This window comes from Macaca thibetana, chromosome 1, assembly GCF_024542745.1.
Source record: "Macaca thibetana thibetana isolate TM-01 chromosome 1, ASM2454274v1, whole genome shotgun sequence".
NCBI lineage: Eukaryota > Metazoa > Chordata > Mammalia > Primates > Cercopithecidae > Macaca > Macaca thibetana.
In genome coordinates, this window is record NC_065578.1 from 160,643,787 (window position 1) to 160,668,343 (window position 24,557).

General features: G+C 38.0%; 2 protein-coding genes across 15 annotated transcripts in view; both read right to left on the reverse strand.

Annotated features, from left to right (window-relative positions):
* The window catches only part of TMEM183A (transmembrane protein 183A), a 604,310-nt gene that overhangs the window by 530,057 nt on the left and 49,696 nt on the right, over positions 1 to 24,557 (reverse strand). The gene's annotated exons all lie outside the window — the stretch shown is intronic.
* The window catches only part of PPP1R12B (protein phosphatase 1 regulatory subunit 12B), a 236,885-nt gene that overhangs the window by 28,570 nt on the left and 183,758 nt on the right, over positions 1 to 24,557 (reverse strand). For 11 of the 14 annotated variants that reach the window (XR_007720109.1, XM_050762871.1, XM_050762854.1 and 8 more), the window contains one exon: positions 869 to 885. Coding sequence is in view for 12 of the 14 variants with exons in the window: in XM_050762871.1 (XP_050618828.1) it covers positions 869 to 885 (17 nt within the window). In the remaining 2 variants the exon portion in view is untranslated. Of the gene's footprint in view, positions 1 to 868; positions 886 to 18,927; positions 23,210 to 24,557 lie in introns of those variants that run through there. The other 3 variants (XM_050762947.1, XM_050762880.1, XR_007720110.1) reach the window with 3 other exon arrangements.

The following is a 24,557-nucleotide window of genomic DNA, read 5'->3' on the forward strand; positions in this document are numbered from 1 at the left end:
CAAGCAGAGGAAGAACATACATAAAATTTAGAATATATTAATAAGGCAGAACCAGCTCAATACCAAACAAATTATAAGAAAACTCATTTGCTCTATGGTCCCATAACTATATCTTCTCCCAATCTCTTACTTTCTCCATCAGAGCAACAGTAGAAAAAGAAAGATTCCAACTTTTGGCTCCATAGTGTATTATTTTTTATTTAGTTTCTTCTTTCAGAAGATCAGTTTTGTACCTTTAGATACTAGGTGAAAAACTGCAGAGGGTCATTCCCCCAACTTTGATATCCTTTTTTAATTTTTCAGCAATTGCAAAACAGGTCTTTAGTTTGTTCATTCAACAAACTACTAATGAGCACCATCTAGGTACCAGGTATTTGGCTGGATGCACTATTAAATAACAGTATCTAACCTCAATTTGAACATCAGGTTAGGTTAATTGCTCTTCTCTGTGCTCAGAATACCTGTCTGTACTTCTAATGGGCACTTATTACGTTCTATTGAAATGATCTGTCTCTCCAGGGGCTTGTTAGCTAATTGAAGGTAAGGATACTATCTTATTCATGTTGTTTCTCTAATACCTAGCATGGTGCCTGGTACACTGGTGCTTTAAAAAAATTAATCTAGAAGAAGTCTACAAGGTGAACTGGAAAGAGGAGAATTTGGAAGCAGGAAGGTAAATTGAAAAGCTTGTTCCATTGCTTTGGGCAGGAGGTAATAAAAGTCTGAATTATTGTGATGGCTGTGGAAAAGGAAAAGGAAGGAAAGGATGTGAGAAATATTACTGAATTACTATATAATGCTAAGTTTAATTAGACATGCATTCACTCACAAGTATTAAGCATGCATATATAACAGGGAGAGTTCTTACCTAGAAAGTCTTTCATGCTAGAGAAAGGAGACAAAAACAAAAACAAAAAAGAAAAAAGAAAAGAAAACAGCATTAGCAAGAGACTGATTTGTATTATTTCCATCTATAAATGCACTTTTCAAATCAGATGGCTGAACTTCACAGCTGGAGATGGGGGTGCCATTTAAGAAAAGCAATCAAATTGACTACACAAAGGTGACTTAGCCCTAGTTCACACTTCTTTGTATGCCATGACTCACTAGATTTGAGGTATTAGGGATAGCATCTTTTTAAACTAGAAGTTAGCAAAATGTAAAATGATCAAAAACTGCTCCAACTCCCCACCCAACTAACTAGCCAAGCTTGTGTTCTAGGAGTGACTATCACTGACTTTCTATGTGACATTTGGCCTCTCTGGATCTCAACATTCATTCTATTAATTTCCTTCAGTTCACAAACTCCCAACCTTGCCCTGAGTGAATACTGCAACTACAAATAAACTACAAATATGAAAACTCAGGAGACTTCCTCAGTTTCTCCCAGATCGCTAGTGAAAGCAGAAGAGTAAGGGAGAGGGGAGAAAGTCCCATCCTAGTCCCTAGGATGCTGGTTTAAAAACAAAAAAAAGTAGGTACTCTTGAGGTCTCAAAAGAAAGGAGTTTTATAGATACAACCAGTATGCTTGGTCATTGTAAACAAATCAAACAACAAAAAGTGCTTATGTCTGTGTTTGACATTTACTTTTTACTGTAGATGACCTTTACCCTCCTATCCCTTCTTCTTCTTCTTTTTTTTTTTTTAAAAGAACTCTGGCAAATAAAAATTCAATTGGTTTAAATAAACTTAATTATTTCCTTTTATGAAGTGTTACAGAACAACAAAATCTTCAAGACAGACAAGAGGAGGAAGAGAAACAAAGGTCCAATAATCTACAAAATGGATAATGAATTCTTGAACTTCTGAGGAGTCACTCAATGACACTGTTTTGCATTAAACAGTCCCTGGAAGCCACTGGTTTGTCAAACAACATAGCAGGACAACCCAACACACCACACCCTACAGCTGTCCAGGAGAAGTATACAGTGACAGCACATGTGACTAAAGAGGACTGAATAGAGTCACCCTGATAAATGATGACATTTCCTCATGGAATCTGTCTTTAAATCAGGGGTTATACCCATCAGAATAATCCTGCACACTTTTGCAAACTGTACATATCCTAACCTTAGTACTGGAGATTCTGTTTCAGTAGGTCTAGAATGCAGCCTTCCTATATGTATTTTTAAAAAGTACCCCAGGTAATTCTGCTGTACAGCCCTGGTTAAATACCACTGGACTAAACGAAGGTTTTTGAACATGGAGATATGCCCCCATTTGAGGTAGGGGAATCATTAGGACTCATTAAGAAAAGTATATGGTATATTCTCATACAGTGAGTTGAGAATCCTGAAAGTTGGAAATCTAAAATTCAGGACAATTCCAGGCATTTTTTCTGTTCCACATTTATATATCTAATCTCTAGTGGCACTCATATGTATACCCCACACTATCAATGCCTACTTTCTCAACTTTACCTGAAGTTTTTTTTTCTTGATGTCTTTTTTCAAAAAAGAAACTACATTTTAATCACCTCTCAAGAACTAACACATATATAGGGCTGGGTGCAGAGGCTCACACCTGTAATCCCAGCACTTTGGAGGCAGGAGGATCACTTGAGCCCAGAAGTTCAAGACCAGTCTGGGCAACATGGCAGGACCGCATCTCTACAAAATAATTTTTTAAAAGTTAGCTGGGCATGGTGGTGTGCACCTGTGATCCATGCTACATGGAAAGCCGAGGCAGGAGGATCACTTGAGCACAAGAGGTCAAGGCTGCAGTGAGCTGTGTTTGTGCCACTGCACTTGAGCCTGAGTGACAGAGTGAGGCCTTATCTGAAAACAAAACAAACAAACAAAAAGTATGCAAGTGAAGCTGAGATCCTGGGCTATGGGCTACTCATTAGCTTTGTGAGAAGACCTAGCATCTGGGTGAATTAAAATTCATGGTCCAGGAAAACTATTTATTGTGACATGTCAAATACTTGTGAATAATTGAGCCTGAACTCCATACCAGCAAACGCAAAACATTTTATTGTATTTAAGAACCCACTGTGTGCAGAGCCCTGTAGAGGAGGCACTGAGGAAGAAGCAGAACAAGTTGAATGACAGAACCAGGAGAGCACTGTGAACGTAATTAACAAGTTCACCTGAAGCAATGTAGGGAAAACATGAGAATGCATACTATGTATTCTCATGTTTACGGAGATAACAGTGGTAACCCATTGGCCCCAACTAAGAAAACCTCCTAAAAGATATGAGTTTTGGGAGGATCATATTAGAGAAACACACACAAACACACATTTTTTTTTCTGATAACAAAGACCCAGAAGAGATACACACATTTTTTAAAAAACCATATTGTTATGGAGGGAACGTTTCACTAAAATTCCATCTTATTCCTAATTATATTTTTAGTACCTACAGGGCCAGAACACGATAGGCGTTCAATAAACACTAACTGAACTGAATTGCTAATGCTCTGAGAAGTGTGATGTCTTGGCTAGACCTGAGTTCTAATTTCTGCTCTGACATCTAGCAATATGACCTTGGCAAGTTACCACTTATTCTAACAGTAAGAATCAACTGTGATAACTACAAGGAAGTGAACTCTTAAAATGTCAGCTTCCCCCTCACCATTCCTCTGCTTTCATTTTTTAAATTGTAAGAATATTGTATTACGCCAGGTGCAATGGTTCACGCCTGTAATACCAGCACTTTAGGAGGCTGAGGCAGGTGGATCACTTGAGGTCAGGAGTTTGAGACCAGCCTGGCCAACATGGCAAAACCACATCTCTACAAAAAATACAAAAATTAGCTGGGTGTGGTGGCACATGCCTGTAGTCCCAGCTACTTGGGAAGCTGAGGCAGGAGAATTGCTTGAGCCCAGGAGGTGGAGGTTGCAGTGAGCCGAGATAGCGTCACTGTACTCCAGCCTGGGCGACAGAGTGAGACTCTGTCTCAAAAATAAATAAATAAATAAAATATTATATTGGCTATTGACGCTGGTTAGAGTACCAAGTTAAAACTTTGTACCTTTGGTTCAGGGAATTGAGTCCACATGTAACCAAATGGAACAATAATTTAGAAGACCATTTAGCTTCTCTCAGTGTTTCTGAGTAGAACAGCCTTCAAACTATATCCTTCATATGGGGGTAGCATTCTTGACACTCTCTTCAAAGATATACTTTCCGCATCATCTTAGGTATGGAAAAATGACCTGTTTACAATCATACTGGTCCCTTGGGCCTTCTTTATCTTCCTCCTATTGAACTAGGAGCCCATTTCTCCATGGTGTGCACAGACTGAGGCCTAACTTTCTGACAATTAAATCATGCTTTTTTGCTGACTTTTTCTTGAAATGTGAAACCTCACTTGAGTTTTGTTTTTTTTGTTTGTTTGTTTGTTTGTTTTTAGTTTCTTCTTTGTAAATATCCTATTTGTTGGGTAAGATTTTACTATATCTTTAGATTTAAATTCTGCTGTGTAGACTCTGGTAGCTGCCTCTATGGTGACGAAACAAGTTTTTGTTTTTGTTTTTTTTTCCATTAAAACAGGGAAATTAGGATTTTACCAGGCATCAATCTTAGCCATTATCTATAAATCAATACATGCTAATAATTTCCATTACTTTACTTTTTTAATGACATTAATGCTTTTCATTTACAATGTTCTGGAAGCACAATTAAGCCAAGAAAGTTCTCAGATATATGGCTGCATAGTATGGCTGTGTATACCATATGACCTTCACTGAGGAGGCTGACATAAAACACAAACACTTAAAAATTGAAAAACACAAAAAATAGGTTAGCACTATCAAGCAGCAATCAGAAAAAGCCCAGAGGGTTCCTGGATATGAAAAGGCAGATTCCACAGGGTTTTCAAGAGGCCTAGATTAATTTTTCCACAAATGACAGCACATGGAGGAAGATAATGATAACACTGCTCACACTTGTGATTGCCATACCAGTTTTTGTCCCTATTGGCTTACTGTAGGAGGTGTTCCCTACAGCCACCTAGGAAGTTGATGACCTACACTCTTTCTTCTGCTTGCCAGGAGTAACTGAAAGCAAACATCATAGTCTGTTGTTTATTAGCTTTTAAAGGCTTGTTAACATCCCTTGTTAACAATTTACTTTTGGGTAACCTTTTATAAAATGTGTAGGTGATAAGTGATCCAGCAGACAAGGTGGTAGACAATTTACCTAGATCCAGATATTAGAGAAAACAGAGCTTGCAAGTTAATCCTCGATCTTTCCTCACTACCTCTAATTCCCTCCAGCTTTTACCAGACTTTTGGAGCTATGTGGAATCCTTTTTTTTTTTTTTTTTTTTTTTTTTTAAATATTATTGCCTTCAGGGGCTAACCTTAGCAATGTCCTAGGAAAATCAACCCTACCAATTAAAGGAGAGCATATAAACCTCCTAAAACCTCAGAGATTAGTGAGATTTGGATGCAGCAGAGGAAACACAGTTACCTTAATACAAACAATATTATTTCAAAAAAGGAAGAAAACTGGACTTCTAAGGGTGAATTATTCTCATTGTAATTGAAATGGTTTCCTTTCAGGTTTTTAGCCTAAAAAGAGTAAGGCAAGATAGCTTAAAAGTATATAGGGTTTAATGTTTAATTCCCCCAATTCTGATAAAATGGCTTGGGTTTTTAGATCATACTTCCTAATTTTCACTGGTGGAATACCTCTAGAAACTATTGTTTTGCTTGGCTTCTTGATACCCTAGATAATCCGGGGTTTGATGAAAAACACTAGTTGGATTTAGGGAGAGAGAAGTTGGGGTTTCTTGGGTAAAGAAGCAGAGTGGCTGGATTGATGCAGAAGACTTAACTTTAATTTTTTCTCTTCATCCTCCTGTCATTCAAACTAAGCACAGATCAAATCAACTGTTAGGCTAACACGACTTCATTCAAGAAAGCTGACTGCCAATCCTGCAGGGAGACTACTGAGTAAATCTAGAGGAGATAAGACAGAGTGGGAGTTTGCCTAAGTAATCTCAGGGAACAGTGAGCCAGGAAGTGACATCAGAAGAGGCAAGCATAACATAGGGTAGGGAAATGAACACTGAAGCTTCTCCCAGAGAAGAGGATTCTAAGAGGTCAGCTGAGTGGGCAGGAAATAAGGGGAAGTCCTAGAACACAGGGCCAAGGGACTCCAGCCAAATCAATGATCCTTTAGAGGCTAGGAATGTGGACTCATCTTATCTATGCTCTGGCAATGGTCCCATCCTTCCATTCTCTCTCCTCTGTACACTCCCTCTCTCTTCTCAAAAACAGAAGTTAGTCTACTCTGTAAGTAGAGTCTGAATAGCTTATCTGCACATGATGATATCATATATTTTAGAAAAGGCATGAGTCTTTCTCTAATTGGTAGGTTAATTCACAAATTTATTATGCTGTATGCTCTAATCTGGAAGTCTTAGAACTTCTATAAGTATTTTTGTTAAAGATTGTTTTGCTCTACCTTCTACTGAAGACAAATCATGGCCACTAAAATGAGACTGTCTGGTGTGTCTGAACTAGATAGAAACTGTTCAAAGAAGGAATTACTTTCACAGCTTTTATGGTCCTACTGGGGACAACAGATAATGTGAATGAGACTCTGGAGAAGAAGAGACTAAAAGCTGCTCAGAAACCAATACGAATACAGAGAGTACAGGTAAAAAGAATGATTAGCTAGATAGACCATAGTTTTAAAAATGTCCCAAAACTAAGAAGCAGACTTCTTCCTTTCATACCTCTTGAAATTCTCCCATAATAATCTCATTGCTTGGACCTGTTTCTAATAAAAGAACAGAATGAAGATCATCATTAATTCAGATGGCAATCTTAGAAAGGGACAGAAACCAGACTGGTTTTCATTTGTGAAATGTATAGGGCCCTTAAAACACCAGAGACTGGCTTAGAAAAATCCCCACAAAAGCTTTCAACTTGAAAGTTATCAGGAGTTCAGGAAGGCACATAATTAAAACCAAACTCCTTCTACCAAGTTTAAAATAAAATTGTGGCTCAGGAAAGCTGGGCCCAAGGGAAAGGAATGAGACCAAGTCACATGTCTGCTGCCAAGGCTGAAACTGGTTTAACTCATGTTCCTTTCGGAGTCATGGCTTGACCCCACAGTGATGGGAAAAAACTTCTATTTACATTTTCTCCCAAAGAGGGACTAAGCAGAAGGAACATTTTATATTATGTTCTTGTGTACTAGCTGAGCCAGGGGAAACAATTTGAGCTATTCTGGGACGGCCTACAGAGAACCATCTTCTTTCCCTTCAGTGTTCTCAGAATATTGACTGATGATGAACAAGCCAATGATGTGAGTGTGGCTGCAGCAAGGACCCTTCAAATTTTCAGAGGTACTGCAAACCTAATCACGGTCTGAGTTAATTGCAAAATAGTATAATTTTGTAACTTTTAAGAATCATTCTGGTTTCATACATACGTCCAAGAGAGACTAAAGTTTTCCAGCCTTCTATCTTAAGGGAAAATATTTCTTCATAATTCAAACAGACAAGATTCTTAGGAAACTTGAAATAAAGAGAATCTACCAGTTTCTAACTTTGAAGTGAAGCCTGAACTGTTCTAGTAATTTATCTGGGGATCCTGCATAATCTGGAAATAAATGTGAGGGTGGAACAAGAACTTCCAAGATTTATGCAAAGATGTGACAGTAGAGGACAATGATAATGAGGCCTATGCTGTTTTTCTACATCAAAAAAATTAATACCATCAAATTTTCAATTTCATTAGTTTCCTATTGCTGCCAAAACAAAATTTAGTGGCTTAAAAACCCATTTATTATCTCACAGTTTTGTAGGTCAGAAGTCTGCACAGTTCTGCTGGGTTCCCTCAAGTTCTCAATGGTCTGAAATCAAGGAGTCTGCTGCTGGCTTTTATCAGGAGCATCTAGGGAAGAATCTGCTTCAAGCTCATCCAGGTTGTTGGCAGGAATCCAGTCCTGTGGGGTTTCAGGTACCCACTGCCTTTCAGGGTACTGGCTGCTTACTGCTTGCAGAAGCTCCTACATTCCTTTTCACATGGCCCTTCTGATTTTCAAACCAGCAATGAAGCATTGAGTTCTTTTCGCACTTCACATTTCTCTGGCTTCCCATTCCATCATCTGCTGAGAAGGCTCTCTGCCTTTCCAGGCTCATGTGATTAGCTCAGGCCCACCCAGGAAAACCTCCCTAACTTAAGGTCAACTGTGCTATGTAACATAACAATCATGGGAGAGCTATCTTGTCATACACGTGGGTTATAGAGATTAGGCGAGGACATTTTGGGGAGGCATTTTAGAAATTCCAACTATCACAAGGATCTCCCTTAAAAAAAATGGTCAAATTTATCTGTAACATCCTAAAAGAAACATCCACAGTACACGGCCTCTCAGCTGCACTAGGTGATTGCATACATTCAGAATCAGGGCAATACCAAAAGCACTGTCTTATACAGGGAAAAAACAGGCGTCCATGTGACCTGCTATACATATGTGTAAGAGAGCACACTTCCACGGACACATTAACTTTTAAAAGCAAGTATTAAATCACATATGTCTTCATCATATTATATGTCTTGATTTGTCTTTACCAACTACTTAATACATATAGAACAAAAAGTTAAAATAGTCAAATATAGTACTTACATTCAGTTCATATTATAAATATTTCTGAAAAATCTCATATGCCAGATTGTGACTACCCTATCAATTTAAGGCATGTAAAAATGATATCATGTAATGTCACCTCACATATTGCAGTACATGTCACTATATTTTAAAAGAAAAACCATTAAGTTCATTAAATGATAGAAATAGACTCATCTTTTGTTGTCTCTATTGCGCTACCTAATATTATTAGAATTTTAAAGCTCTCAGCATCTATGCAGACCTGTACCTCCCTTTTGTGAATATTCCCAGCTTCTGAAGAATTTCTGGATCTTTTGGGAACTCATAAAATGCACTCATTGTAGAAGGAAATATATGGATATACTAAGGCCTCCATAAAATATCTAAGGCAAACCATTTTATATTTATAATTTATAAACTCTTGTGATTCATAAACGCATTTGCAGGCTCAGGCATATTTTCCATCTAGCCTTTCACATGCTGTGTACTATACGGGATGAAAATGACCAACAGGGGAATGAGGAGCTCTAAAACTTGTGTGGCTCTAGCACACGGGTCACATTTCTTACATTTAATATCTATATTTACTTTCCGCATAGCTTGGAGTTTCAGGTTCACACAGATGTGTATGGCCATCTGAAACTATGAAATACATTAAGATGGTTTTAAAAAAAAACATAGCCTCAGTGAACACCTGAGAAAAGAAGCCTGATCAGTCCCTCAAAATATTGTTAGAATACAGCATAGAGTGTATCGTACATTTTAAAAGTCCTTATTTAGGCCTTAAATCCCACTGTTTGAGTTTTACTCCATTTCTCTAATTGAGATTCCAGGTCTCTCCCCACTAGTCTGTCAAGGCTCTTCAATAGATGATGTTACGGACCACCATTATACCTCTTTAGGAAGTAAGCTTTCCATGAAGCCTGGGAAGAGATGGATTTTTTCATATGGTAAATGTCACAGTCCAGCAGCCTGTTTGGGTAGCAGTCACTTTAACTTTATTTACTAGGCTGTGAATCAAAACTTTTACAAAGGAATTAGTGAGGCTCTCCAGACCTCACATTTCATGAGGAAATAAATATTAATACTTGGGACCTAAGTAACATAGGGTGGAACTTTTTATTTCTGAGTAGCTTCCACAGGGTTTTTCTCTTTTGATTCCCACAAAAACCAAAATATTAACTCACATATTTTGGAGCGACAGATATACTAGCAAATTGCAATAAACAGGAATCTGAATTGACTTGGGAAGATCTATGGTTAGCCTTCATGTTAGAAATAAGATTCGCAAGTGTGTGGCCTCTCAGTCCTTTCCAGATGGCTAAATGGGATAGGAGCAGAGAGATCAAATCTCAGGCAGCAGCATTTATTCCCTGCATTTACATTAAGCACCTGTATGTGCCCAGCCTTGTGAGTAGTACTTAGAGAAGTAAAATCGACAATTACAGAATCTAAGACATGGCTCTTTGATCTCAAAGAGCTCTTCTTTGTGGAGGTAAAATACGCACACTCATAAAACAAATAAGAGTGTAATTCAAGAAAGTAATTGATTAAATGCAATCAAATGTTAGACCATCTAGTACATGCAGTAAATAAAAAGGGGTAGTTAGGAAAGGGAGAGACCGATACTGACTAGATATTTTCGGCAAGGAGATAATGGAAGGAACAGGAGTTTGAGGCTGCAGTGAGCCATGATGGTGCTACTGCACTCCAGCCTGGGTGACAGAGCGAGACCCTGTCTCCAAAAAAAAAAAAAAAAAGAAAAAGAAAAAGAAAAAATTCTGACTTTTTACTAATCTAGGTTTGTCTGTTCCTGTTATTCTGTTACATTTTTCCTTAAAATAGCTTTTGTTGTCGCCATCTCTCTTTCCAAGTCAGATTCAATAGTCAGGGATACCGGTAACAATCTAGGAGCTATTTAAAGAAAAGACAGTAGTTTCACTGGAACAGCTACATCCCTTACTGGTTAAGGCTGAGGCTCTTGATCCAGACTGCTGGCTCCAACATTTACTATGTGATCTTACATGATTACTTAACTTCTCTGTTCAGTGTCCTTGTCATTAAAATGAGAAAATGGTACTTGGTGTTTATGGTTATCGAATGTATTAAATAAGACAATACATGTACGTGCTTGGTACAGCACTGACGAAGAGTAAATATTCAATAAATGTTAGCTATTGATATTACTACAGTTCTCCCTATTTTTTTCTATTCTCTCTCTTGTCCCTCTTTGGTCTTTTGGTTCTCCCAATGCTTGTTGGCTGCAAGAGGAATAAGCTCAAATAAATTCCTCAGCACTCAAAGGGTTTTGATTATTTGTAGATTTTGATTATCCAGGCTAATTCCTACTTCCCTTTCTAATCTACAAACATTTAAGGTCATTATTTTACTGTCTGGATGGATATATGTCCTTTCAGACAACCAACCATGTAAAGTTGATTTTGGAAATCAACGCAAAACATTTTTAAAAATGCTGTAATACACTCTCACGTATTTTACAATTTTATTCAAATCTAGAATATTTAACTTTTTACAAACAACTTTTAAAATAGCCACTTGCAATTTTATGTACAACTCCCATATGAAAACGCTGCTTTCATAATGAACTATGAAGGGTTAAAGTCCAGACACACTTTCAGTATCTTTATCTAATCATGTCACTGGTAGAACTCTTTCCATGCTGTGTAACCAAAGAAGGCTGTTGGATTTTGGAACTGTTATGAGAACTAACATCCCAGTTGTGGATAACCATCACCAACTGCATGATAACCAGGTCGAGAATAGCATAAAAAAAGAGGCTTAAAAGAAATAAAAAGCTGATGAAAGCTAACTCTGATTGTTTCCCTTTGGTCTTCTTACTGTAATGAATTGCCAGCTCACCCAAATATTATCAGATTAAGGAAAGAAATTAAAAACCAATGCTGAATAGGAACTTTTCCAAACTTTAAAAATAATCTCTTGTCACACAGCTGGTTAGGTACTGAAAACAAAACTAGAACCCAACACAAAACTCATAACCAATTGACCCTTAACTAATCTAAATTTCTGAATCCTTTGAGAACTGAAACTTATCACCGTAACATAAGTTTGACCACAATACCTCTGAACAAAGAAACCAGATACAAGACCTGCTGTTTTCCTGCATGTGATTCCAGTGGTGATGGAATAGGAAAGAACCATTAGAAAAAGAAACGTATCTCTTATCTGCTTGTGGTTACTCCTCTCAAGGTTTACTCTCAGCCCTTCCTTATGTTACATCTACTCCTTAGACAAGCTCACCACTCTTAGGGCTTCAATCACAAATATCAGTATTTTTAGCCCATAATTTTCTAAGTGTCAGACCAACTACTTTCTGGAAATCACTATCTGAATGTCCCAAAGTACCTCTAATTCAACATATCAAAAAGTGAAACCATTTCCCCACTCAACAGCATTTAGCCTCCTGTGTTTGCCAACTCAATTTTGTCACATTATTTTTTTTTTTCTTTTTGAGACAGGGTCTCGTTCTGTTGCCCAGGTTGGAGTACAGTAGTGCAATCATGGCGCACTGAAACCTCGACCTCCTGAGCTCAAGCTATCCTCCCACTTCAGCCTCCCAAGTAGCTGAGAGTATAGGCACATGCCACAATACCTGGCTAGTTTTACAATTTTTTGAAGAGACAAGTCTTACTCCATTGCCCAGGCTGGTCTCAAACTCTTGGGCTTAAGCAATCCTCCCATCTCTGCCTCCCAAAATGCTGGAATTACAGGTGTGAGCCCCTGCACCTGACCCTTATCATACAATTTTCTAACCAGTCACCTAAACCAGAGACCTGGTAGTCACTCCTGACTCTGCCCTATCTCAGGCTCATCCTTATCCCCATTCTATCAGTCCGTGTCTTGTCAATTCTACCTTCTAAACAACTGAATGCTTCTCTGTACTTCCCAGAAAAAAATCTCTGCCCAGGCCCTTAACATTTCTCACCTGGAATACTGCAATCAAGGGCCAATGACCTGATCACATCCTGACCCTCCCTCCCAATCCAGCTTCCACAGCTGCCAAAGTTATTCTCTAATATGCAATTCTGAGCACAGCAACTTTACTTCAAATCTTCATTCCTTTATTCTTTATCCACAGGATAACTCCCCAAATCCTCAAAATTACATACTAAGCCTCACATGACCTGGGTTTGCTAAGCCTCCTGCCTTATTTCTTATTACATTTCTAAATATATCTTTCGTTCTAGCCACACCGATATGCAGCTCTCAGAATAATGCCATTATGTTCTCATATTCTTTTTCTACCTTTGTAATGTACTGTTTCCTTCTTCTTTGTCCATCTAGCTTCTATTGTTCTCCAAATATCAGGCTAGTGTATTAACCACATGGCTGATCTAAAACACCCTGAACCTATGTCTTTATTAGAAAATTCACCTCCCTGGTGTTCTAATTCTTGATTTTCTTAATCTCCCCAATTAGACTGCCAATCCTTTGAGGGCAGGAACTGTGTCTTTCATTTATGAATTCCGGTGTCCAATATAAAGCCTACTACAAAGCAGACACTCATAAAATGTGGGAGGATTCACAATAGGGCAGGTGGCTTTGATACACATTTATCATGAAACTAAAAATTAGAGTAGAAGGGCAGGACACTGCTTGCAGGAAAGGGAGCTGATGCCTTCGAAGCTCCCAGTCTCTCTGGTCAACAAACCAAGACTTCAGATGCCATCTCCTCCAGCTCTATGTAGAATATGAGTGAACTAGGCCACTCTCTACCTAGAATTCGTGTAATGGGTCCAAATGAGAAAGCTACTTTTATTCCCACAGGTTTTACTGTTCTAGGAAGATTCCTTGGGCTGAACAATTACTGCTATTGATTTTCCTTGAGTGAAATAAAAAACCCCCAAAAAGAATACACTCATGGTTTTAAATAGGCAGAAAAAAATGGTTAACAGATTGTACTCCTAATTAGCATTGTTCAACCAAGTGTTTCTCATTCCATGACAATGGATTATAAAGTGGAGTAAAAATGGATTCCAGATTGGTAGTGCATCAGATGTAGTGTTGGATGTATACAGGATACGATAATATGCTAAATAAATGTTTGGTACTTGTCAGAGGAGGACACAAAGCACATGCAAAAAATAATTATCAACACTGACAGTCTGGAAGGCAAAGAGGCAGAATGCCTCCGGCCTACTAACTAAAGTTGCTATGTAGACAAGCTCTCAAGAAGGCAACAATACTTTATCATTCAATTATTTACCAAATGTACCCTAATTAGTTTGTAGGACTGGTTATAAAACAAAGCTAATGGATTAAATGTTCCCTTTATGTACATTAATGGTTGACTGAAAAATATTATGTAAAATCTTTGGGTTTTTTTGGTTTTTCTTTGTCATTTTAAAAAATTGAGATGTTAGAACTGAAGGAATAGCAATCCAGACTAAATGGGAACATGCTACTGATCTTGCTTTATAAATGCAGGTTAAATCCTATTATAACAAATACCAACACAATGAAAATGTGCCTAATTAAAAGATTCCCAGGGTTCATGTGATGACCCACTTACTTCAAGATTTATTCAATATAATAAATATCAGATAAGCACTACAATTTGGACATCCTCTAGTATTTGTTTCCTTTAAATATGCCCTGTATCAAAAAAATTTTAAATTAGCAAATAATAAAAATTTGAGAATATTGACCAAAGATTACCTGGCTCTTACTTTTAGGATGATTTAAAAATGCAAAATCATCTAAATTGAGTAGTTCCTAATTTATAGAATTTATAAACATTAGACCCAATAATATAACACAGTGATTAAAAATCAAGAGCTAGAAGTGTCTACTGTATTTGTAGTTCAGAATTTTTTCTTTAACTACAAAGACTAAGAAAAATAATTTTTTTTAACGTTGTAAAATTACTGTCAAAAGAAAGTTTTACTACTAATTGTATGAACCCAGCATCTTATATTAGGGTTGTTTCACGGTATGAGAAAAGAGACTGAGCTTTCAAATTCTCATCAATATCTACCTGTGTGGTTCCCATTAGAAATGCAAGTGAATCTGGAAGTTTTTCCGCCTTTCCTAACAAATCAGAGATGATCAGAGCTGTTACTAAGGGAACTCCTCAACTTTTAGACACAAAAAAGATGCTGAACTAATGGAAACTTCATATGAAAGCCAAAAGTAGCAGTAAAAAAAAATTATTTCGGCCGGGCGCGGTGGCTCAAGCCTGTAATCCCAGCACTTTGGGAGGCCGAGACGGGCAGATCACGAGGTCAGGAGATCGAGACCATCCTGGCTAACACGGTGAAACCCCGTCTCTACTAAGAAATACAAAAAACTAGCCGGGCGAGGTGGCGGGCGCCTGTAGTCCCAGCTACTTGGGAGGCTGAGGCCGGAGAATGGCGTGAACCCGGGAGGCGGAGCTTGCAGTGAGCTGAGATCCGGCCACTGCACTCCAGCCTGGGCTACAGAGTGAGACTCCGTCTCAAAAAAAAAAAAAAAAAAAAAAAAATTATTTCATTATTTAGGATTAACAGAGACCAAAACAGCAATATTAGGAGCATACCACTTATAATAGTCATTCTTAGTGTCGGTAGAAGCGAGTGAAGGCATGCCAAAGGGATGGATGAAATTCTCTCTAGTGAGGAAGAGGGATGCGTTTGTTTGTTTGTTTATTTATTTATTTATTGATGGAGTTTCGCTCTTGTTGCCCAGGCTGGAATGCAATGGTGCAGTCTTGGCTCACTGCAACCCCTGCCTTCCGAGTTCAAGAGATTCTCCTGCCTCAGCCTCCCGAGAAGCTGGGATAAGGGATAACAGGTGCCCGCCACCATGCCCAGCTAAGTTTTTATGTTTTTAGTAGAGATGGGGTTTCACTATGTTGGCCAGGCTCGTCTCGAACTCCTGACCTCGTAGTCCATAAGGCTTCAGCCTTCCAAAGTGCTGGGATTACAGGTGTGAGCCACTGCGCCCAGCCGGGATGTATATTTTTAAAAACCATGTTTAATAGCATAATTTTGTGTTCAGAGAATTAAAAATATTTATTATTTTCAAAATACAAACTAGAGAAGGTAAACAAAAATCTTCTTGGCTGGTGAGAACATGCATTACCTTCCACATATGAGTGATTTTTCATTAGGGAGTATATTGGTATACTCCCTACACATAATCTCAAGGCAAACATTAGATTTTTATATTATTTAAAAGAGTCATAGGTTTACTGAGTATAGAAACACTGAACTATGAAAAGTATCAGCTGCTGTTACTAGTTTAAAAGTAAAGGTATATGATAAAAGTTTGTTTTCTAGTCACTGAAAAATCATCCTGCCTTTTGTTTTCTCAAGTTAAAAATAATAACCTGTTTGACTTACAGTTTATAGTTTGCCTTTACTACTTCTTGAACATTTGACGAAGGGTATGGTGTCCAAAATATTCTCTCCATGTGAATAGCTATTATTTTAAAATTCTCTCTAAGGATATTTTCCTTATATGGGGGCATTTACTATTTAGCCCTGTTAACAACACTCAAAAAAGAATCAAACTTTTAAATGCTGGCTGAAATTTCAATCCTCTGTTTTGAAGAATGTTGGATCAGGGGCTGTCCCTCTGTAACTCTGTGCCATCTCTAGAAGAAACTGTGTATATGTATACAAACAAGTCAAAGAAGTTTGAAAGAGGACAGTTAAGAGAGCTGTCCTTAACTCTTAAATGCACTGAACTCTGAAATGCACACAGAAACTCCCCAGTATCTCTACTGTAAAGACTCAAGCATTTCCACTTTAAAGAGAAGTATGAAGACCCTGAAGCCCGCAAGATCTCAGGCTCTGAGGGCTCCATGGTCCCAGAGAGTATGACTGGGATTTGAGAAGCAGGCACAGGAGATTCAGTTATGGCCTGTCAATTCCCTCCCTTGGCCTATAAATACAGCTTTCCTCCTTCCTGCAATTTCGGTTTCCTGTGTCTCCATCAAGGATAAATTTTGGACTCCCACAGCTACGTAAGCTTTTAACTGTCATATTTGCCCTAGCATGTTCTTAAACTTGACCTTTAAATATATTTGAGATGTACGCCAATGTTGCTGCGAATATGGGGTTTTAGAGTCACCGAGCGCGGTGCTTTAATCAAGGCTCTGCTGCTTACTAGTTGAGCAATGCTGGGCAAGCCACTTCTCTTCTGTGTATCTCAGTTTCCTCATATGTAAAATAGGGATAGCAATACCCACCTTTCGGGGTGGCTAAGGATCAGCCAGTTACAACCAAGTATCAAAAGGCATATGAGCACAAGAACACCATCACAAAACCAGTTGTTAAAGAACAATCAAAATCAGTTTTTAAAGAGTACCCTAATTAGTTGGACATGAGAGAAAATGAACTAGGCTAGGGAGATCTTAAGAGATGAAATCTTCATTTTATAATTTTATAACCAGTCCTTAGTGTCAGCAGCCACCAAATGAGTCTTGCATATCTTTCATTCTGACGTTAAAGACATAAGCAACATAATGGAACATGAGTGGTATATGAAAATCAACATTCTCTTTAACATAGTCTCAAGCCATTTGGACACTGGAAGTTGGTTAGAGTAAGTTGATGCTATTGTAGGAATCCACATCCAGTGACCACTAATATTGGGAAGCAGTCTCTTATTAAGCCATCTATGTTTTAGTTTCCTATAATTCAGATTTTCTCCCACTGTGACCTCTGTCTAAAAGGCAGGGATGAGGGGTTGTGAAACAAGGGTAGGGAGGTTGGATGGCAGCTGTTAGAAGTGAGACAAGATGAAAGCAGTACCTAACTCTAAGAAAGCAAAGGAAAAACAGAAAGGGAAAATGGGGGAAGGTCACCAAACAGGTAATTGTTGGTTGCTCACCACATTGCTCTGGGAGCTTTGGTTATAGTGGTGAAGAGACATTAATAAGGGGCTCTTTACAACTAAAGGTACTACTGAGTATATAAGGAGCAAAGATAAACACTAACTGAAGTAAAGTGTCCAGTTTTGTGGACCTCGATTGGTAGCCACCAAAGAATACCCAATAGCTAGTGGGGTGAAAGCATTCTGTGGCTCCTTGGGAAAAAAAGGTACCAGTCTACATGTTGAAGAGACACTCCTGGAACTCGATGACAGTAACATATATATTGGAGCCCCTCTTGGTGCTCTCACAAAAACTTGTGAATAAAATAACTTTGTAACAATATCCTTTGGTATTCTCATCCTTAGCTGAGGTCTTAGACCAACAGAATTACAAATTCTACTACATGGTAATTTATACTGGTAAGACAGACATTGAAAATGGATACAAAATAATTGAAAAACAAAACAAACAAACAAAAAAACAACCCCACACTAATCTATCCAGGCTTCTTGCAAATTTTCTCCCTGTAGCTCCCTAAATAAGGAAGCTATGGCCATCCTTCTTCTTACTCTATATATACAGCAAAGCACAATCTAGTTCCCGAAAAAGTAACTGCTATATGGCCTGCTACCTAATATGCCCATCAGAACTTCTCGTCACTTGCTATTGGTAGCAGTTCTTGCTTTTGTCAGCTTCCCACAGGGGAAGACACTAAATTAGATGCAAATGCCCATATGCAAATCACTTCATTGAGACATTCATTAGAGAAAATGGAGAAAAGTCTCAAATGGTTCTACCTACGACATCACAAATACCTCCATAGAAGTAGTTGTCAATGGCCAACAGTTAGTTAGTTCTTGGGCTTTTAAGCAAGAAATTTCCTGAAGGTACTTGGTGATTAAGGAGTAAAGTTTCAAGTGGTCATAACTCCTTGCTCATTTTGGTCTTTCTCACAGACAGACATACAAAATAGGCAAAGGCATACTCTACCTCACATACATACATACACACACAAATACACCACGGAACTTTCACAACTGAAGTTTAATGTATATAGTTTTGTGGCCATTTCGGAGGTTTTTCTCTTGAAACATAGTATTGACCCATAAAACACAAGAAAGGCAGTGACTAAAATAGCCGTAGAAATTAAGAAAAGCCTCGTAAGATAAAGTGATAAGGACTGTAAAATCTTACTGTTAAGCAGTTTACAATTGATAGTTAAAAGCTAAAAGGCAGAAACTGCAGCCTGACATATTTAAGTCTGCTTTTACTTAAGACTGTATTAAGTATTATGAACCACAACCTCTTGCAGAGAAGCTTACAAGGTCTTTACTTGCAAATTTTCTTTTTTCCTGTACCGATTCCCGTATGCTCTGAAATCCCTTTGCTCTAAACCTAACGCCCCAAGTTATATATATATATATATATATATATATATATACACACATACACACACACATCCTCTACCTTTGACCCGTCTATGAACATATGTAAATAAAAAATGCTGCTTACTCGGAGTGTCTTGGCAGTCGGGGAAGGAGATGCTGGGGGAGAATCAGACTGAGATTTCCTATTCCGAGTGAATTCTTTACTTCGGGTATATAAAGAGGACATGGTTCCTCAGGATGCAGATAGACACTCAACCACTGGATTCTTCACACAAAGCTGGGAAATTTCCCCTGTAGGTTACCCTCACAGAATCTCTCCTTTTGAGTTGATGCAAGATGACTTTGGATAGAACTAAATAAAGGATAAAAGCAGCCCTGTAAATTATAGTCTTGAGCTCTGAACCAGTCCCCAGTTCCACAGAGTCTGAGTTCCATCAATATTTTCAATTCAGTTTTGACCACAGGTTCTCAGGACTGGTAGCTTACCGTAGAGGGTATTGTGCTAAGCAACACCTTTTATGCCTAGATTGAGTCCTTGATTCTCCTCAAAGGACACTTCTTATTGAGGCTTGCTCTCCAATAAAACCTGAGTCTAGGTTCCTGATGACACCAGATTAAATTCCAGAGGAAAGACGACCTTGGATCCTGCCGGCAGCGAGTCTGGGAACAACTACTATCACTTTATCCAGAGGGAAGAAATACAAATCCTGTGGAAATCATGCTGTCTTTCCTTAGCTTGACTCCACTGGACTGTAAGACATTTGGAACTACTATGATAAAATCAGGTCAAACAACTTAAAAAACAAAAACAAAAAAAAAGGATAAATAAGGAACCAAGAGTTTATAAGAAGGAAGCAGTCTGAGGAAGTCAAGTTTCCCTAAGTCCTCCCAGACGAAGCTGCTTTTACATATAAACACTCACAGTCATACACACATCTTTTCCCCTCCCCTCTTCTATTTTCTGACATTCCAAATCCCTATTCGCTCAGTGAGGAATGCTGGAGAGGAGCCAAGGGCAAAGATTCACTTTCAACTCAGAATTCGGGTTGCCACTTGTAGGAGGAAAAGAAAGCCTGCCAGCTTCTAGGAATAAAGGGAGGCTCTTTGGGGGCATGCTGAGGGGCAAACTTCACCAACCTTCCAGTGTGCCCTGCCTCAGAGAAGGCAGAAGTCTCTAAAACTGATTGCTCTGAATACTATGAGAAGGGGGATTTTTCAACTTCTAGATCTCTTAAATAACAACGCTCAGACACAAAAATTAGTCAAAGCACCTCCAGGCCTTTAATGTTCCATTTTAATGAGATGCCATTCCTGTTGCACCATGAGGAAGCAAACCGAAGCTCTGGCTCACTGCAAAGAAAGTTCTCTGTCCATTACAGACCTTACTGGCTGGATCTGTAAGTATAAAGCTTACCAGAGTTTCCTAAGATGCCACAATCAGGGAAAATGACAATGGAAAGGGGTATAAAGGTGAGCGAAAAGAAAGAAGGGTCAGAAATGAAGAGAGAAAATAGACAGTAGTGCAACTGCAAGACTACAGGACTCAGAAGTACAGGAAAATGAAATTAAAAAGAGAGGAATTTATTTGCATAGTGTTGAAGGATTTTCGGATTTGACCTGGAAGAAACATCTAAAATTTAATCTTTTGCACTCTGTTGTTACCACTACACTAACCAAAATTTCTAGGCCAAATGCTTTCTAAGCCAACGGGTTTATCCCCAAAGTAACAACTCTCTTTTCTCTGGACTCTTGGAAACTCTATCCTGCTTTCCCTTCTTTCACATGAAATTGATACTTTTTACTTCAAACTTTCTCAACATGCTATTCTTTTCCCTCTAATTGCTTTGACAACTTCTTTATTCCTGTGATCAATTTTGTGAAATTAAATCAAGGGAAGTGATCAGCTACTTGGAAGTTGGTCTGAGGAATATAGGTTGAAAAGAGTTTTACAAACTCATTCTTTTAGGTTGGGAATGAATCAGAACCCCTTTATTAGGGGTCCTGGAAATTATTTAGTCTTCCTTAAGAAGACTGATCAATTCTATCATAAACCAGAATACACTATGTCTCAAAGGCCTACTGTTGCCAGGTGCGGTGGCTCATGCCTATAATCCCAGCACTTTGGGAGGCTCAGGTGGGTGGATCACATGAGGTCAGGATTTCGAGACCAGCCTGACCAACATAGTGAAACCCTGTCTCTACTAAAAATACAAAAATTTAGCCAGGTGTCATGGGGGGCACCTGTAGTCCCAGCTACTCGGGAGGCTGAGGCAGGAGAATTGCTTGAAACATTGAGGCAGAGGTTGCAGTGAGCCGAGATCGTGCCATTGCACTCCAGCCTGGGCAACAAGAACAAAAAAAAAAAAAAAAAAAAAAGGGCCAATTATCTTGGGAATTCAGATCTTATATGATGTATATTAAGGATATAGCTTATATAACTAATCTCATCAGATAAGGTGAGTCTCCATTAGATCTTTTCACTTAAAGAAATACTGTTGTAAACCTAAATACTAACATTCCCATGCTTGGTAGCATGATTGGCTAGGGAAAGCTTAGTGATACTTTTTTGTTATGGTGAATGAAACTCACCGGTTTACATTATTCTTTAAAGACATGGCAAGAACAACTTGATCAGACACAGTTTCCTGACCTGTTTCTGTAAGGTTCATATAGTGATTTCACACTCCCTGGCAATTAGAGAGGGATGTAAACCTCTTTTACTCCAAACTGGCCTCTCTGTCTTTTTTTTACTTCTATCTTACGTCCACTTCTAGAAAGTAGTAACAATAACAAACTCTTTTATATTTTATGAAGTGTTTTAACATATATTATCTCACCTGATCCTCTCAACCACACTGAAAAGTATACCACCATACAGTCATGCCTTATATAACTGATGTTTTGGTCAACAAACCACATATACAATGGTGGCTGCATAAGACTATAATGGAACTGAAAAATTCTTATCACCCGGTATTTACTATACTATATTTTTAGTCATTATTTTAGAGTGTACTTCTCCTTCTACTTATATATATAAAAGTTAACTGTAAAACTGCCTTAGGCAGGTTCTTCAGGAGATATTCTGAAGAAGGCATTGTTATGATAGGAAGTGACAGCTCCATGCATGAAGACCTTCCAATGGGATAAGATATGGAAGTGAAAGACAGTGATACTGATGATTCTGACCCTGCATAGGCCTAAGTTAACATGTGTGTGTCTTAGTTTTTAACAAGAAAGTTTTAAAGTTAAAAAGAAAAAAACAGATACAAGCTTATAGATTAAGAATATAAAGAAATATTTTTGTAGACCTGTATAATGTGTTTGTGTTTTAAGCTAGGCATTACTGCAAAAGGGTCAAAACGTTAAAAAAATTTTAAAAATGTATAAAGTAAAAAAAGTATAGTAAGCTAAGGTTATTTATTATTGAAGAAAGAAAAAACTTTTTTATAACTTTAGTATAACCTAAGTATACAGTGTTAATAGTCTATAGTTGTGCACAGTAATGCCCTAGGCCTTCACTCACCACTTGCTCACTGACTCACCCAAAGCAACTTCCAGTCCTGTAAGGTGCATTCATGGTAAGTGCCCTATACAGGTATATCATTTTTAATCTTTTACACAGTATTTTTATAATACCTTTTCTCCATTTAGACACACAAATACTTATCATGTTCCAGCTCTACAGTACTCAATATAGTAAGTAACATGCTGTACAGGTTTGTAGCCTAGGAGCAATAGGCTCTACCAAATAGCCGAGGTGTGTAGTAGGCTGTACCATCTAGGTTTGTATTAAATTCACTCTTTGATGTTTGCTCAGGGACGAAATTGCCTAACAACTCATTTCTCAGAATGTATCCCTGTCGTTAAGGGACTTGTGACTATATTACTATCTTACAGATGAAGAAAGTGAAGTTCTGAAAGGTAAGTGTCTTGGCCAAAGGCACACAGCCAATAAAAGGGGAGCAAAACACAACTGCCTGAAGAATAAACTTTGGTTGATTAAAGTAAAGTAAAAACAGATCTGAAAAGATTTACCAATTCAAATCCTTCAGTAAAATTCTGGGTATTTGAGACACTTGCAGGAACACATCATATATACAGAGGAACATAGATAAGTTCTCCAGAAAGCTGAATGTAAGCTCTTTTTTTCTTCATTTGTCTTTTTGTAGATTTAATTTTTTTTCAACACAGCCAACAAGCATTTATTGTTCCTTGCTGACTGAAAAGACATTAATTCCCCTGTGAAAACAAGAACTGAATGGAAATATTCTTGACCACAGACTTCTACAGGATGAGCTTTGCAAACAGCCACTTGTTTAGAAAATAACTCATTCCAGATAAGCAGGATAGGATGTTGAGTTCATCTATTTTATTTCTTGTGGGTAAAAAAGAGGGAGGAAAAAAGTCTATAAACTTTAGGGTGTTATTATAACTGAATTAAGAGCCCCAGGTAGTCAGCTCAACAGAGTTTCCAAAAAATATAAGAACTATCAAACAGAAGAACTGCATATGTTTGTTTTTGAGATGGGACACATCTAATGTGTGAATAAGCCAATAAAATGCCTCATGATGTGAATCCTAATCATTGACTCTCATTGATTCAATTCTCCCAAAAGTTAGTAAAGGAAGAAATTAATGAACCAGTTAAGTAATTTCTACTTTTTCCTCTTTTTATTTTTTAAATTGAAAAATCCTAAATGGCATGGTTTAAGGGTGATGTTGGATAAAATGCTCCCCAGTGATGATTTCCAATGTTACCAATATAGCACAGTACAGTACACATGGTTTGGGAAGGGTATGGATTTGAGGTCAGATATCCTGGGTTGAAATTCTAACCCCTGCTTAACTGACTGGTATGATCAAGTTCTTCAGCCTTATTGAATCTTATTTGGTTCATCACCCAAAATAGTGACAAGGATGCTTATTTACAGAATTGTTATATGGTTTAGGACACACATACACACACACACACACACACACACAAAATCATCCATCACAGTACCTAGCATGTGGTCATGTTCAATACATGGTCATTATCACAAAAAATGCTTGGTTAACACGCACATGCATGTATAAAATATATGTAAGAATCTAAATGAAACCCTGAAGCAAAGAGCTTAAATATCAATTTTTATATTCTATGCACTTATTTTCCTTGTGATTATGTAAAAGGTTACTGAAAAAGACATCAGAATCTCCTTTTCAAATGCTTTAAGAAAAAACTTATCTCTACCTATCTTTCTCCTTACCTCTTCCCAACTTTCCTTATTTCTTAGAAGGCAAAGCCCTGGCAATAAGAGGAGGGTACAGTGGTGAGGCAGTAGCCTGGTCTACTTGGGTTTAGTTAGAGGATTGGCTTTACACAAGGGATTGAGCAAATAAGTAAACATATTGAAAATGGCAACTAGGTTTCTCATTGTTGGAGAAGGCAGGCATAAATACAAAAAAAAAAAAAAAAGGAAAGCTAGAAAGAACCCTATGTTGGTATGTAGGAATTGAAGGTATTGGTATGAACTTATGATTTTCAATATAGATAGATAAAGAAATAAAGATGTAAACATACATGTATATTAAGCAAATGCATCCATACATATGTCTTTCCTAGCTCTGTCCACTGAAAGGGGCCTGGGAAGAGCAACACTCCAGCAGCATTTAGCATGCCTAGTGCCCAGATTATTGTTTCTAAATGCCACTTTCTGCTAAGAGGAACAGGGCTCCCTGGAGAAATGGCTAATTCCAGAGCTGGCGCAA